Source organism: Moschus berezovskii, chromosome 1 (assembly GCF_049115385.1).
Source record: "Moschus berezovskii isolate FMDL1 chromosome 1, NW_MosBer_1.0, whole genome shotgun sequence".
Taxonomy (NCBI): domain Eukaryota; kingdom Metazoa; phylum Chordata; class Mammalia; order Artiodactyla; family Moschidae; genus Moschus; species Moschus berezovskii.
In genome coordinates, this window is record NC_142460.1 from 92,434,063 (window position 1) to 92,451,368 (window position 17,306).

A 17,306-nucleotide genomic window follows, 5' to 3' on the forward strand; every position below is an offset into this window, starting at 1 on the left:
TAATGAACTGAGAGAGTAGCATTGACATATACACACTATCATGTGTAAAATAGATAGCTACTGGGAAGCATCTGTATAACAGTGGGAGCCCAGCCTGGTGCTCTGAGGGCCTGGAGGGGTGGGACGGGAGAGGGGAGGGAGGCTCAAGAGGGAGTGGATACATGCATATATGTGTATACAACAAGGTTGGCCAGCCAATCAGATTCTCTCTGTTGTACAGCAGAAACCAACACAACATTGCAAAGCAGTTATCCTCCAATTAAAAAACCAATTTTAAAAAAGCATTTAAATGAGATAAGGAATATGCAGCAATTCCTGTACCACCTGTTGCATAAACACTCCACAGGCGTTAGCTACTGTTGCTGTGATTTCATTATTTTATCTGTCATGCAGCTGATTCTAAGGAGCACTTAAGCATGTGTGAGGCCCTGTGCTGGGAACTTAGCGGTACTAAGTTTAGCCTTAAATAAGTTTAAGGAGAGAGCAAGAAGAGACATCACCAATCAAGAAAACAGTTCATAAGCATACCATTTGGCAGTTTTTCAAAATCTGTCAAAATGCCCAGAGATCCCACTCGGTAACTGCCTCTTAAATACTCCCCTCCGCCCATTTGCTGCACCTTCAGGGCTGTTTGGCTGGATGATCCTGTCATCAGGATGCTCTAGGCTGGGCCTCATCTGGATTTCCCAGCTGCCCTCCCTTCTGCACACCCAGCCAATAGTACCAATACAGTCAAAGCCTCGTCCCTGACTTCCATCTTCAGAGGGACAGAGCCTGAGTTCCTGCCGGGTTCTGAGGGGGAGGGGGTCGCTCAGCAGCAGGGACTGTGGGGAGGATCAAGGATTTTGTCTCTAGAGGGCCCTGGGAGTCTCCTCAGGAGGGATGGAGAGTGAAGGTGGACTGGGGTCAAGGGGTGGCCAGAGGCATTCGTGGGAGGGAAGAAGGAGGGACCACACCTACGGGCAGGGAGGAGTCAGGAACCAGGGAACTCAGCCAGCTGAGGGGTTCAAATTCCTCTGAGGTGAACTCTGAGAAAGAAACTTGTGGGCACAGGAGGCCTGAGGAGGGAGAGAGCCAGAGGGGAAGACCCAGCCACTCCGCCAACCCACGGCCAGTCTTGGAAGCCGCAGTCAGCTGAAGCTGCCTCCCCTCAGGGCCCCGACTTGCCCGTCTCTCCTGCCAGGAAGGAGAGCCGGATAGACCAAGAAGACGATGGAGCCAGGCAGGACTCAGATAAGGCTCGATCCCAGGTAAGTGAGGGAGGCAGGCCCCAAGCCAGGAGCCAGTTGCTAAGCAGCAGGGGCCCCTCTCACTCTGGCCTGTCCCTACCTCCCTCTGAGCACAAGAATGAGACGGGACTGACAATGGTCTGGTCATTCCAGAAGGTCCTCAGGGACACTGTGGGGAAGGGTGAGTGTAGAGCCTTAGCTTTGGCCCCCAACCAGGTAGAGGAAGATCCCAGAGGTGGAGGGGGCATGAGGGACATGCATAGAGCTCCGATCAGCTGGGGACCCATTCCTGGTGCTAAGGGTCCATTCTTTCTCTGGGACCCTACTTTTTCTCTCTAGTCAACCCCTGGGCTGCTGCCCCTGTGAAGTGGAGGGAATGGACTGTGGGCTTTTTGAGCACTGCAGCGAGACCTGCAGACTGTCACCTGGGCCTTGAGGGGAAACGGAGACGCTCCATGAACCGAGGAGTGTTCGAGGGATTGTCAGGTTGCTGGTGTCCCTTCTGCTACCTACCCGGCCACCCCAAGTCCCCATATCCTGAACACAGGCTGGTGTCTTTCCAGGTACACGGCAGATCTTCTGGAGATACTGAAAACCAACTACAGCGTTCCCTCTGCCTGCTTCTCTTACCCTCCCACTGCAGCCCAGCTTTTGAGAGGTGAGAGTCAGGGACCCTCCCCAGAGGGAAATGAAAGAAGGGAAAATGAGCATCCCAAAGAGGAAGTCAAAACAGCTGAGAGGAGCTGAGGGGAGGTGGTCCTGAACTGGCCAGCACAGAGGGAGTGCCTGGGAGGATGGCTGACCCAGTGTCAATCTTGGTAAAAACCTTTTAGGGAACTTCCCTAGTGGTACAGAGGTTATTCAGGGGATGCAGGTTTGATCTCTGGTTAGGGAAGTAAGATCCTACATGCTGGGTAGTACAGTCAAAAAAATTTTAAATATTTTAAAAGCTGGGGAAAGTACAACTCTGGAGGAGCCAAAAAGTCAAAAGAGGGGCCCGGCTATATGGCCTGGAGAAAAACCTGCATGTTCAGTTCAGTTCAGTTGCTCAGTCGTGTCCGACTCTTTGCGAGCCCGTGAATCACAGCACGCCAGGCCTCCCTGTCCATCACCAACTCCCGGAGTTCACTCAAACTCATGTCCATCGAGTCGGTGATGCCATCCAGCCATCTCATTCTCTGTCGTCCCCTTCTCCTCCCGCCCCCAATCCTTCCCAGCATCAGAGTCTTTTCCAGTGAGTCAACTCATCGCATGAGGTGGCCAAAGTATTGGAGTTTCTGGGACTCCCCAATTCATTAGGGGAACACTGACCCGAAGCATTTTTCAGACCCCAGGGCCACCCAGGGACTCACACGGGTGCCCGAAGCCCCACTGAATCCCTTTGAGGCCTGCACAACATCCTCCTTAAAAGGAATCTATACCACTCTGGAGAGTGGTTATTATAATATTCTTAAAACTTAGGTGAACCTGTAAAAATATTCTGACAGTGTTGGCCAACTAGCTCCTTTACCGAATTGGTTTTGAAAGTGAAAGGCATAGGATGGGACTCTGTTTATTCCCTAGACACCTAAAACATGACAATCAAATGACCCTAGCATCTTGATAGCAAATGTGGCTCCCATCCACACTGTATTTTGTTTTCTTACTGCATGATCAACCACCTCTTAGACGTTGATGAGTAGGAATCTGTGTCTCTGTCCTTAATACTTTTTCCATTCTCCTTCCTGATGTTGTTACCTCAAGGAGGAGACTCTTCCTAAACAGTAGGGTGTGGTCAGTGTGTATCAGGAGGCAGATAGGGGCATGTCTTCATTTCAGATGCTCTGAACTGGAGTGAATACCAACTGCCAGAGGAGGTCCAGGGGTGCCTCGTAGCTGCTCTGTGGTTCATGAAAGTAGGCAGATGCTACATCCGACTCCAGGGATGTCTTGTTCAGAGAGCGCAGATGATGACACAAGTCTCACACACCAGTGCTGTCAACCAGAGGCAACTTTGTCTCACAGGATACTTTTGGCAAGGTCTGGAGGCAATTCCAGTCACCACAAGTAGAGGGTGTTATTGGCATTTAGTGGGGTAGAGGTCAGAGAGTTTGCCCTGGAAACAAAGGAAAGTTCCTACAACCAAGGAATTAGCTGGGGCAAGGGGTCAATAGTGCTGAGATTGAGAAACCCTATCTTACACAGTGAAAATGGATCGCACATTGCTTTGCTGCAAAATGTGCAAATAGAAGCACCGAGGATATTCAAAGTAGGTAGACTATTCTGGGTCTGGTAGTCTGGGGAGCTACCTGTTCCCCCATTGAACTGTTGGAGTGAGTAACAGTTGGAAAGTAGGGAGCCGGAGTGGAGAAAGAATGAGTAGGCAGGTTCTCCAGGCACTGGGGAGATTCAAGGTTACTGGTGAGGAAGCAGGGGACAGTTGAGAGGGCTGGGCAGGTAAGGTGGGGCCTGCTGAGTGTCAGGCAGAGGAGTTGTACTTTATCCAGCAGGCAGGAGTAGATGAGGGCTCTGAGGCTGGGAGGAGCTAGATAGTATTTCAGGACCATTAATTAGTAATCAAGATAGACTTTGGGGAGTAAGGGCCTTAAGAAGCAGGGGTATAAATTGGAGGTCAGTGCCCCAGCCTAACAGGAAGGGCAAGAGCCTGCACCAGAGCAGTGTCAGGGAAAGGAAGGGCAGATTGGAAAATACAGGCAATCCAAAGAAAGAACAGGCAATCTGGTAAATATTTAGACAAGATAAGTGAAAGAAAAAGAAACTCTAATGATGATTCCGAGAATCTGAACAGTGGTGATGACACTGACAGAAATAGGAGAGTCAGGAAGAGGTGCCCATTGGACAACATGGTGAAACCCTTTCCTCCTTCATTTATAAACTCTTTGTTTCTTAAATGCTATTTAAAAAAGAACTATTCTGGAAGAACTATTGAAACTTTCAATAATTTGTTTTTGAAATGCCTGTGATATGACTGGAATTAGAGGATTTTCTTATTAGTGGACTGATCCAAACTTTTATTTGGGGGGAGTGAGGGGCCAAGAAAAGCCAAGACAATTTTGAAAAAGAGTAAGAAGGATATGTGCCCTACCAGATATTAAAGGTTATATATTATAAGATTGGAGAAGGCACTGGCAACCCACTCCAGTACTCTTGCCTGGAAACTCCCATGGAAGGAGGAGCCTGGTGGGCTGCAGTCCAAGGGGTGGTAAGAGTCAGACACGACTGAGCGACTTCACTTTCACTTTTCACTTTCATGCATTGGAGAAGGAAATGGCAACCTACTCCAGTGTTCTTGCCTGGAGAATCCCAGGGACGGGGGAGCCTGGTGGTCTGCCGTCTATGGGGTCGCACAGAGTCGTACACGACTGACGTGACTTAGCAGCAGCAGCATTATGAGACTAGAGTAATTGAAGCAATAATACAATAACTGCAACCACACAACCCAGACTGGGACTTAAAGCCACTGTTTGTGGTGTTTTTTTTTCTTTTTGGCCATACCACGTGACTTGCAGGATCTTAGACTGGGAGGAATAGAGAAACTCCCCTATACGTGGCGAGGAGACACGTCTAAGAATGCTTACAGTAGCATTTGTTTGTCACAATGAAAATAATAACAACCATGAAGACAATGTTGAGTGGAAAATATTTATATATTTTTTTTAATGCAAAGCAATATAATTATGTTGAGCATGTACATATGTTGTAAGAAAAATTAAAACATACAGGAAAAGATACACACCTTCAGAATAGTAGTTAGCCCTGGGAGGTGAAGTAAAAAAGGAAAAGGACCCTGGAGATATATACAGGGTCTTCAAGTACACCTGTAATGTTTTATTTTTCTAAGAATAACTTTTGAAGCAAAACTGGCAATATCATAACTCTTCGAAATGGATTATGGATATATTAATGCAGCTCTATTATTATCTTTATTTTAAAACCTTTATAATTGTAAAATAATTATAAAAATAATTTTTGACAGGCTGTGATGAAATGTTAGGTGTAAAAAAGAGAATGCAAAATTTTACAGTATGATTGCAGTAATACAATATGTATATACTCTAACCAGGATGTTTTTTAAAGCTGAGCAAATACTACCATTGAGTCATGCTAAGAGGTTTAATTGGAGGATAATAATCTATCCACAATTATAGAGCAAGAAGTAAATGGAATTTTACTTTGAGCTTAGAGCCTATGCTCTTCACTTCCATGGAAATATGTGCAAAAAGAAGAATAATTTTTGGTTAGGAACTAGCTAGGATTACAGGTAAAACTTTTTTTTTCAAAGTTTTAATGTTCTTATATTGTTTTTATTATTTAAAAGAGTAATCTTCATTGTTACAGATACAATGGGAATTTGCTAGTTGCTCAAGTATAGTTGTATTCAACAGGTCAGTTAGACAAGTATTTCCCAAAGTGTGTTCCTTGGAATACTAATCCCAAGGAGTGCTCCATGAAAACAGAGCCTGTAGAAAAATCAATTCTGTAAAAGCTATATTCTGTAACTTCCTTTTGGAAATTAACAATATAAATCAGATATAAAACTTATACTTTGCAAGAAAGAAACATGTTTAACCTTGTTTAAATTGTTTCCAAAAATCCTTGAGCTATCAGAAACTTTTGTTTCATAGTATCTGTTAAGATACAGAAAAATAAGATAGAGGACGATCTTCTAAGGAGATAATTGAGTTTGAGGTAAGGTAGCGGTGTTGGCTATGGATGCTAAGGAAGTTCTCTCTCCTGGCTTTTGCCCTGTGGAAGTGAATGTGACAGCCTATAGATACTGCAAGCATGAGAAAGAATAGAGCACAAAGGCAACAGATACAAGAAACTGCAAAAGCACTTCCATACTGAATAGCTGGAATATGCCTCACCTCCACCTTCATCAACTTAAGAAACTTTTGATGGTTAATATTACTCCACATTTCTTCCCATAGTTATGTGAACACACACCAAGAGTCAGCATGTGTAATGGTGAGGAGAATGGGCTTAGTTAAGATCAGGAACCCTTGGGTTTAAATCCTAGCTCTGTCACTTTCAGGCTGTGTGATCATGGGTGAGGTGCTCAACTCTAAGCCTAGTTTCCTGGAAAAGCATGTAAATGGAGATGACAGTAAGAATCCTCATGTGGTCATTTCTTTCATTGAACAAATAGTCACAGTTACTGTTGCATGCACTTGGAGACAGAACAGAAAACAAGCCTGACAAAGTCCCTGCACTACCATTACTTTATGGGGACAAGCAGTAAGTATGTAAATAACCTCACTGTGAGGGCAACTTGGGAGGGAGAGATAAAACCACACTGGACACTCAAGGGTTGCTGACTGAGGAGGGGCATTTGAGCAGAGAGCTCAGTGATGAGGATAAGCCAGACACAAGGAGCTCAGGGAGAAAAACTGAACAGGCAGCAGCCAAGCACTATAAAGTCCTGGAGGTAGAAATGGCTCAGGTGGTTGTTAGGCGCCTGAGGGGTGGTAGGGAAATCCTAAACCTCAATAAACAGAAGAGATGAGATGCAGTGGTTGAGTCTGGAGGACACAGGGTGTGGGAGAGGATGAGGAATCAGTATCGGAGACCAACAGTCTCCAGGAGAGGAGCCAGAACTGTGGTTACTGGGGTCAAGCGGGATGGGAGAGATTTTCAAGGAGGAGGGAATAGTCAAAGACAGTGAAGATTGAGAAAGACTTTGACGTGATGGCTTCTGGAGGGGCTGTTTCCACTCTCAGCTCTCAGTGAGCTGACGAGGACAAGAGTCAAGCAGGGGCTGGGGGAGTCCCTCAAGGAGGGGCCTCCAGCGGTATTTCCCTTCCCAACAAAGGACATTGATTTTTAGAAATCAACTAAATTAATTTTGCTTTCTGCCTACCTGGACTTTATATTTTGTCTGTTTTTTTTTAAACTAAACATTTCCATTGTAAAAAATAATCCAGTAAAGTCAATACGAAAACAGAAAAAAGTAAGAAGAAGAAAAGTCATGTATGGTCCCACCACTCAAGACCAGCACTGCAAATATTATAGTATAAGCTCTGTTTTCTGTGCTTTTATTTAACAGTAGTGGAAATCATACTATACTCCAATTTTATATACTGTTTTTATAAGCATGACATCATATGAATTTTTTCACATTACTACATATTTGACAAAGTATGTCTTTAAAGAAACTTATTTGTTGTAAAATGCATATTTGTTATAGAATAATTGGAAGAAAGAATACAAAGACCACCCATAGTCTCATCACCCAAAGATGGCATTGCTAATTTATTCCTAGGCAATCGTTTTTAATGTTTTTATCTTAACCCACATGAACATGGTGTAAAGTTTTAAATAGTACAAAAGGGCTACTCATGAAAATTAACACTCCCCTGCCCTATTTATTCTCATTTTTCATCTTCATCCTACTTTTTCAGCTGATGATTTTTTTATAGTTACCTTCAAATTACCATTATTTCATGTGGTATCAGTTTTGTATATTATCTGTGGCTGCCTCTGTAATACATAAAGATTTAATTCACTTAGTACCAAACTTCTACTCATTCCACATGGTTTCATCATTATTTTTAGTTGGTTATCTTTATAGCTGTATATACTACACCTATAGTTTATTTCTTATTCTGCCAACTATGGATAGTACTTCTTCACTTTCCATTTTGTATGATAAAGATATTAGGGCCCCACTCTTTCCTTCAACTCTTTTCTATCCTTCTCTTCAGCCAAATCCTTTACATGACTATAGTTTTACCCTGCTATTTATTTTTATTTATTTCTGGTCACACCACGTGGCTTTTGGGATCTTAGTTCCCCAAACAGGGATCAAACCCTGCCTGCCAGGAGTGAACATACCAGGTCCTAACCACCAGAGAGCCAGGGAATTTCCTGTGGTAATTTTGCTTTCTGCTTTGTTCATATTAAGGTTTGTCTGTTTCAGTTATAAATTACATTCATTAAAGGGCAATGATCTTATGTATATAACTTGATGAATTTTTACCCAAGTGTGCATCTGTGAAATCACCACTTTACTGCCTATACTTTTTTTTAACATTCAGAAGTTTAAACTCTTTATATCAAATTTGACCATCCTTCTCTTTGTGATTTCTTGGATTATACCTAAATTTAGGAAGGTCTTCCCTCAAGTTTTGATGAGAATACAATTCTTTTTTTTCCTTCTCTCAATTTTCCCTGTTTTATTTTAAAATAAATACCTATTTTTTTAATCTTTTTTAAAACACTTTTTTTTTTGTATTGAGGTATAGCCGATTAACAATGTTGTGATAATTTCAGGTGAACAGAGAGGGGACTCAGCCATACATATACATGTATCCATTCTCCCCCAAGCCCCCACTCGCTCCCATCCAGGCTGGCACATAATATTGAACAGAGTTCCACTGGCTATACAGTAGATCCTTGTTGCTTATTAAAGATTTATCTTTTTAATCTATCTGGAATTATTTGACACATGGAAGGTTTTATGTCTATATCATGATAAAACAATGGCAATTGTTTTAAATACACATTTTTATTGTATAAGGATAAAATTGTGTCAGAAAAAAAGATCCTCTGTTATGTTTATATCTTTAAAATTTCAAGGAAGGGAGGTAAATTAATTAAGGATTGCAGCCAGGTGGTTTTTTGCCTATTTTGCTAATGTTTAAAACCTGCAGGGCCTACTAGAGCAATATCTGTAGAGGTAATTGAGAATGAGGCAATAGAACTAAAGAGCAACACTAAGCCAGTTATTTGGTCACACAGTGGGCTGCATCCTAATTAAGTGGAAGCAGGTGGAGATAGGAATGGGGAGGAGGGAAGAACAACACAGTCCTATCTGTAGAGGCCTGTAACAGAAAGGAAAAGCTTACCACTGACTTCAGAAGTGTAGGCTGGGAGATTGTCCAAGGACCGCCTTCCCTGCAGCAGGTCCTCTGGATTGATCACAGACCTAACTGTGGTCAGAGGTAAAGGGCCTCTTGGAGAAAGCAAACAAAAAGAAAAACATGTGCCCTGAAATAAGAACAACCAGGATCAAAGTCCAGTTCAGTTCAGTTGTTCAGTCGTGTCTGACTCCATGGACTGCAACCCCATGGACTGCAGTATGCCAGGCTTCCCTGTCTATCACCAGCTCCCGGAGCTTACTCAAACTCATGTCCATCGAGTTGGTGATGCCATCCAACCATCTCATCCTCTGTTGTCCCCTTCTCCTCCTGCCTTCAATCTTTCCCAGCATCAGAGTCTTTTCAAATGAATCAGTTATTTGCATCAGGTAGCCAAAGTATTGGAGTTTCAGCTTCAGCATCAGTCCTTCCAATGAATATTCAGGACTGATTTCCTTTAGGATGGACTGGTTGGATCTCCTTGCAGTCCAAGGGACTCTCAAGAGTCTTCTCCAACACCACAGTTCAAAAGCATCTAGTTTTTGACAAATTCACCTGTGTCCTGGTTGCTCCTTGTGATGTCACCAAGTATGACTGACCCAAATGACAACTCAAGTCTTCACTGGGATGTGGTCTAAGGAGACCTTGTTTTGGTGTCAGCAACTCTGAGCTGCCCTCAGTCACCAAAACATAGGGCAGACCAGCCAATATCCTCTCGTTGTTCAGTTACCCAGTCATATCAGACTCTTTGCGATCCCATGGACTGCAGCACGACAGGCCTCCCTGTCCCTCACCATCTCCTGGAGTTTGTCCAAGTTCATGTCCACTGCATCAGTGATATGATCCAGCCATCTCATCCTCTGTCACCCTTTTCTTCTGCCTTCAATCTTTCCCAGCTTCAGGGTCTCTTTCAATGAGTCAGCTGATTGCATCAGGTGACCAAAGTATTTGAGCTTCAGCATCAATCCTTCCAATAAGTATTCAGGGTTGATTTCCTTTACTCCCAATGCAATAGGACAGTGCCTGGACTCTGCTAGTCTTCCTCTTCTTCTTCTGTCATCTAGCCAGTTGGGAGACTAAAGGTAAAGTCTGCCAATGAGGGAAGAGACTTAGATAAACAAGGGTCCAGGTTTAGTCACCGAGGACATGGAACTCTTTGTTTAAAACATTGTTGCACTGTTTAGAACATGCTCACAAACAAATATTGTGACTCTATATTGTTTTCCTGTTAGCAAGGGTGAGGCCAGAGGAGCTTCATTGGTGTTTGTTAAAATGTTTGTTATCTTCTATTATCAGGTGAGCTTGTTTAAAATGTAGATTACATCCCAGATCTATGGGAACAGCATCTATGGTGGCAGGGGGTATAGGGAGTGGGGGTCTGGACAGCTACTTTTTAACAACTCCTCAAATGATTTCAATAAACACTAAAGACAGCTACTGGATTACATTTAATATGAGAATAAGTGTACTTGGGGCCAGCATAGGTCAAATATCCTTGGAGTCTTTACTTGGGTTCACTTCTTTTGTTAAAGTCCCTTCATGTGTCACAGTAAAGTGACAAAATTTTTGAAATCAAATTTAAACATCTCTAAGTATATCAAGTTCATACTGTTCATGGAGTTCTCAAGGCAAGAATACTGGTTTGCCATTGCTTTCTCCATTGGAAGTACTGGTGCCGAAGCTGAAACTCCAATACTTTGGCTACCTGATGTGAAGATCTGACTCATTTGAAAAGACCCTGATGCTGGGAAAGATTGAAGGCAAGAGGAGAAGGGGATGACAGAGGATGAGATGATTGGATGGCATCACCAACTCAATGGACATGAATCTGAGCAAGCTTCGAGAATTGGTGATGGACAGGGAAGTCTGGCATGCTGCAGTCCATGGGGTCACAAAGAGTCGGACACGACTGAGTGACTTAAGTATATCAGTATATAGTCTGATATATATCATAAGTATATATTCTGCGTTAATTATAATGTTAACTGGTCCCTGTCTGCTAGCATAACCCCTGACACTGAGAAAAGTGAATAGGCCCTGTTGACTTCCGAACTTAGAATTTTTGTTCATTATGTGCAAACTTGTTTGGTGTCTATATTCTGATTCAAGTAAGCCCTACCATACTTAGATTGATTCTGGTCTAGTCTCCCATGCATGCAGAAGAATGACTATTTCTTAGTAACATGTTGGAAACTCTAGGTCTAAGAAAAAGCCCATCTTCTGCATGAAGGGAAGCCTAGACCAGGTACTTCTAGATGCGGTAAAGCCATTTAGAAGCATGTGAGGAAGCCCACATCTTCTGCTCCCCAGCCCTGGTCTTCAGCTCACTGGAGTCTGTCCTCTCTTTCCACTCTAGCATTGGGCCCTGTGGATATTTCCCTCATGGTCATCATGACCTTGTTTGTCCTGGGCTCAATAGCCATCTTCCTGGAGGTTGCTGTCTACCTGCACAAGAACACCCGCTGCCCTATCAAGAGGAAGACCCTGATCTGGTGCAGCTCTTCACCCACGGTGAGGGTCCTGCAGCTGCCTTTGGGGAGGGGCTGAAGAGGAGGATTCCTTTCAACTCAATAATTCAAGTTGCCTTCCTCTACTACTTAAGGTTGGGGTTTTAGTCTGCTATCTGCAGTCAGGATCCCATGCTTGGAAGGTCACAGGCAGTGGGATGGAGTGTGAAATCTTAGAGCCACAGAAACAGCTCTAAGAACAGCTGAAGAGCCGTCTGAGCCCACCAGCTATCCCACTCACTACTCCCCTGCTCCTCTGTTGCTGTTAAAAATAAGCCTGTTTCCGGCACAGACCAGCCGTGGTTCCTCAAAGGGTAGGAGGAGAGTAATTTTTTCCCATGGGGTCATGTTCACTCTACCCTTACATTGTAAGTCCTTCTAACTCACTCTCACAGCCATTTGATAGCTCTTTGGCATGCTCACAGGCCACAAGATGGGGTTTCTCTTTCCGTGTGGTGAGCTCTGTGTCTGTTTCGGGTGAAGAACAAAGCCCTTGAGGTCCTTTTCTGCCAGATGACACCTGCCTGGGCCAGCTCAAGACATCAGAGGTGCTCTAATAACATGGGATGTTGAAAAGGAAGGGTTGGATCTTGATCTATGTACTCTTAAAGATGAACTGACCTATTCCTACTCCAGTGACGTATGTTGAGATAGTCTTCAAAAGAGCCTCTGACTCAAGGTGACTTGCTGTCTCTAACCCTGCTGCTGCTGCTGCTGCTGCTAAGTCACTTCAGTCATGTCCGACTCTGTGCGACCCCACAGACAGCAGCCCACCAGGCTCCCCCGTCCCCGGGACTCTCCAGGCAAGAACACTGGCGTGGGTTGCCATTTCCTTCTCCAATGCATGAAAGTGAAAAGTGAAAGTGAAGTCGCTCAGTCGTGTCCGACCCTCAGCGACCCCATGGACTGCAGCCTACCAAGCTCCTCCATCCATGGGAGTGTCCAGGCAAGAGTATTGGAGTGGGCTGCCATTGCCTTCTCCGTCCCTAACCCTAGACAAGGAATAAACTGACAGCTGAATTTAAAAAATAATTTTTTTTAATTAGTTGATTTAACTAGCTCTTTCCAACTGGTCACTTTTTAAATATTTATTTGGCTGTGCCAGGTGTTAGTTGTGGCATGTGGGATCTAGTTCCCTGACCAGGGACCCAGGCCACTTGCATTAGGAGGTCAGAGTCTTAGCCACTGGACCACAAGGAAAGTCCCCAGTTGGTCACTTTTAAGTAATGGTGCCTCAGATGTTTAACTTTTGCTTCCTTGAGCTCTTGCCACAAAAGGTGAGCATGCAGTCTCTTTCCTTATCCTAACCAGCTCCTGGTTCTTCTCCAAGCAGATAGTGTCCGCATTCTGCTGCTTTGGTCTCTGGATTCCTCGTGCCCTCACACTCGTGGAAATGGCCATAACTGCGTGAGTGTCCTGCCCTGCCCCCAGAGGAGCTTGATATCCCTCTGGGGTCCCCCTTCTGCTCCTCTCAACCCCGGGAATCCAGAGTTTGTGTCTTTATTTTTTTTTTATCCCGTTCCTTCCATAAATCCATGCAAACAAACTGATCACAAATCGAACCCTTTCCAACTTGTCTCTTGAACTTCTAGTGCATCTCAAGCACCATTTTGTTCTCACAGCCTGTCCTCTTCCACCTGTCCTCTCTCTCACTTCTCAAAATGCCTAGACCCTACCTGATCCCTTCAGGAAGCCCCCTTCTCCCTGTCCTTTTGCAATCTGTTTTTCTTCGGCAGCAGGTGGTATCCCACCAGCTGCTGCCACCTCCCCTTCTGTGTGCTCTCAGGCCTACCTCCCACCTCTCCCCCAACTCCAGGTTTTACGCAATGTGCTTTTACCTGCTGATGCAGGCCATGGTGGAAGGCTTTGGTGGGAAGGAGGCAGTATTGAGGACACTGAAGGACACCCCGGTGATGATCCATACAGGCCCCTGCTGCTGCTGCTGCCCCTGCTGCCCCCGAATCAAGATCACCAGGTGAGGTGGGAGGGAGAGGCTGCCTGGAAGAGCAGATTGGCCTCTTCTGCACTCTCTCAAGAGCCTCTTCTGGCTCTCTCAGTCCTGCTTCAAGCCTCATGGAATTTGGCTTGTATGGAACAAAGCCAGTGATAAAAGGGTGAGCATCCTACAGCCAAGACCCACACACTGGGCACCACACAGGGGTAGGAGGAACAGAGGAAGGAGAACTCCAGAGTTCCCATCACTTATGCTCACTGTCCCCTACAAACTTTATCTCAGAGAACAAACTGCACTTTGGGCTATTTACTTTCCTCTTCCATCCATTTCAGTTAATGAGGTTGGGGTCAATCCTCAGATAGTTCTTGCTCAAAGGGCATCATTCTGGTCTGAGGGTGAGTGGGAGGCAATAAAGATGGTTCCCAATGCTCTTCCTAAGTCCCCACCCACTTGACTATGTTGGTGTCTATGATGGTTGGTGTCAATGACGGTGGACAAGCCTTGCCAGGAACCCAATGAGAGAGCTGGAAGTTCTGGTTGGGGTGGGTGATTTGTAGGTCTGTGTTCCTAATAACCCTCTTCCCACTTCAGGAAGAGACTTCAGCTGCTGCTGTTGGGCCCCATCCAGTACGCCTTCTTCAAGATATCACTGAGCCTGGTGGGCCTGTTTCTCATCCCTGATGGCATCTTTGACCCATCAGATGTAAGTCCAGAATAAGGGGCAGCAGAGGCCAAGATGAGTTTAATTCCTTTGAGCTCTAGAAAGAATAGCTGGAGCCAATATCCCCTGATTCAGGGCCCCAGGGTTGGGATAGCCCCAGATACAGGGCAACTGTGGAAAGCAGAGGCTCAGCGACTCTAATGGGGAGAGAAGAAGCTTTTTTATTTTTCCCACCATGGGAGAAAGGAAAAAAAAGGAAAAAGGGGCTTGCTTCCTCACTGACTGCTTTCTGGCCTGCCACCAGATTTCTGAGGGGAGTACAGCTCTATGGATCAACACTTTCCTCGGTGTGTCCACCCTGTCGGCTCTGTGGACCATAGGCATCATTTTTCGTCAAGCCAGGCTGCACCTGGGCGAGCAGAACATAGGAGCCAAATTTGCTCTGTTCCAGGTAACTATACCCTGGGAGAGAAAAGATGGTTAATAATGAGCCACAAATCATAGGGTTTAGAAGCTGAGACTAATAAAGGCTAGAAGTGGGTCTGGGAATCTTAAGCCTTAGGTTTCCTGTGAGATTTGGAAAAGAATCCCTGTCCTTCCCCAGTTGTTGCTTTTCTGTGCTGTAACAGTTTCCTAAGGTTGCTGGAGCAAAATAGCACAAACCGGGTGGCTTGAAACAACAGAAATGCATTGCCTCACAGTTCTGGAGGTTGGAAGTCTAAAACCAAGCTGTCAGCGGCCCACATGCCCACTGAACACTGTTGGGGCGAACCCTTCCTTGACTATTCCTGGCTTCTGATTATTTGCAGCAATCCTTGGCATCCTTGGCTCATCACAGGGCTTTCTCCCCTCATATGTCTGTGTCTCTTTTTCTGATAAGGACGTCGGTCATATTGGAATAAGGACCCACCCTACTTCAGTATGACCTCGTCTTAACTAATTACACCTAATCAGTTACCAAGACAATGATGGTCACATTCTGAGGTCATGGGGGTTTGGACTTCAATGCATCTTTTAGGGAGACACAATGAAGCCCATAACACATGTATTTTTAAACCTTAAATTCTTATATCTTTGCTGTTTCCTTTTCTTCACTACCCATTATTTCTAAAAATCTTGCAGTTCATCACCACTAGAAACAGCAGTTACAACTATGAATGACCAGTACTATATATTAGGTGCTTTTCATACATTAATTACATTTAAGTTCACTATAATCTTCAGAATCATTGTCTTTTCTATTTTACAAATGACAAACTGAGGTGTTCTGGGGTTTGCTCAAAGGTACATAAGGGATGGGACTAGAATGTAAATGTAGAACTGCCTATCTACTCCTACACATCCCTTCTCACTCACTGCCTCTGCATTATCACCTCTTTCCTGAGAATTCTCTCAAAGGCACATTTGTTCACTTTTTACACTTTCCATTCTCTAAGCCCAGAGATAACCTTTCCACCAAATGCAATGTCTTCTAGCCCCATATTGTTTCTCATCTCTCTCCATTCTTTCTGTCTTCTTGCTGGGCCCTTCTCCTACTCCCAAGGCATAATGATTCCTTTATAGTTAACAGATTGATTTCACATAAATTCTCATTTGACCTAAGCAGCTGCCGCTTACAGGCAACATGATAGGCAGAAGTGGAGGGTCTATAGGAAGACAGACGACAGAAGAGCCTACCATGGAGTAAGGGACTGACAGGGCACAGAAAGGATCTGGGCTTCAGAAGCACTTAGGGTCAGGCCACAGAATAAAAGCCTTGTGATTAATGAACCTGTCCATGATTACTGGAGGGAACCCTGGACAAGCCAAGTCTACCCTGAAGAGGCTGTGTGTCAGAAAAGTGTACTCAGAGAGGGCAAGCACTAAGACACATTTCAAACACAGCAGTGGGCCGACCAGCCTCAGTGCCAGGGACGCTGAGCCCCCGCCCTCACTCCTCTTTTCTCTTCTGCAGGCACTCCTTATTCTGTCTGCCCTGCAGCCATCCATCTTCTCAGTCTTGGCCAATGGCGGGCAGATTGCTTGTTCACCTCCCTTTTCTTCTAAAATCAGGTCTCAAGGTAAGCACATGGGGTTTCCTAGTCTATTCCAGGATGGGCAGGAGGGGGAGGTCTGAGAAGAGAGGATCTTAGATTGGAAGTAGGGCTAGCCACTCTCAGAATATTTAGAATGTTCTGCTTAGAGTACTGAGAAAGAGACCTCCAAGAAATCTAGCAGAGGCTCTGAGTCTATGATCTCTCTGATCACACAGACAGCTGCAATCCCGCAGCTTGAGGCCCAGCCCTGATGATCAACCCAGGAAGCCATGGGTTCAATCCTCAGCTCCTGAAAGAGGAATTAGGTGTGGTTAGGAAGCAGAGGGTCATGATGATAAAAACATGCAAAAGAAATGTTTAATGCTAGCCTCAAAGTTCAGGAGGTAGAGAGCCAAGTTCTGGTTCTGGCTCTGCTGTTATGTTACTGGTGACAACTTAGTATCTCTAGGTCCTGGTTTGAGGACAGATTAAGAGAAACTGCTGTCCAACTCATACACCGAGGGCTGCTAAATACCACCTCTGTAAGTTAGAATAACCTATATTTTGTCCCATGCTGCAGTGATGAACTGCCACCTCCTCATCCTCGAGAGTTTTCTGATCACTGTGCTGACACGAATATACTACCGAAGGAAAGATGACAAGGTTGGATATGAACCTTTCTCTTCTCCAGACCGGGATTTAAACCTCAAAGCCTGAGGTGAATGGCTTGGACAATGAAAGAGACACTGTATTCATTAGATGGGCACAAGATTTCTTTACTGTTCTTCAACCTTGACCAAGTGGGGATCGATTCTACTGTCTGCACAAGCTGGCAAATGATGTATGCTTGACTGTAGAGATGAATGAGAACCATGCAATAGGATGAATTGTTTTGGATCTTGCCTGAGGAAGGTATTTTAAACTTAATAAACAGGATGGAGTTTGATTTTCTACAACTGGGCATATTGCCTCCGTGGATGCCACTACTAGCCCATCAAGATTGTATATTAAAAGGCTACTCTGAGCTTTCCCAAAGCAAATGAAAGGGGGAAGAGTGTATGATAGTTTTCTTGGTATAATA

The 17,306-nt window shown here is 44.7% G+C and overlaps 1 protein-coding gene across 1 annotated transcript; it reads left to right on the forward strand.

The window, feature by feature from the left end:
* Positions 1–416: 416 nt before the first annotated feature.
* SLC51A (solute carrier family 51 member A) lies at positions 417–16,942 on the forward strand. The gene is made up of 10 exons (XM_088832204.1): positions 417–447; positions 1,054–1,250; positions 1,695–1,887; positions 11,445–11,599; positions 12,926–13,002; positions 13,412–13,570; positions 14,141–14,252; positions 14,515–14,661; positions 16,165–16,270; positions 16,806–16,942. The coding sequence occupies exons 1-10, from the start codon at positions 417–419 to the stop codon at positions 16,940–16,942; spliced, it is 1,314 nt and encodes a 437-aa protein (XP_088688330.1).
* The last annotated feature ends 364 nt before the right edge of the window (positions 16,943–17,306 follow it).

Bases quoted from the DNA above. Each gene is read 5' to 3' on its own strand.
- SLC51A (XM_088832204.1), top strand. From the start codon at position 417: ATGTGTGAGGCCCTGTGCTGGGAACTTAGCG. The intron at 1,251-1,694 runs GTAAGTGAGGGA...CCATGAACCGAG, and splicing joins CAGATAAGGCTCGATCCCAG to GAGTGTTCGAGGGATTGTCA. The intron at 11,600-12,925 runs GTGAGGGTCCTG...TTCTTCTCCAAG, and splicing joins GGTGCAGCTCTTCACCCACG to CAGATAGTGTCCGCATTCTG.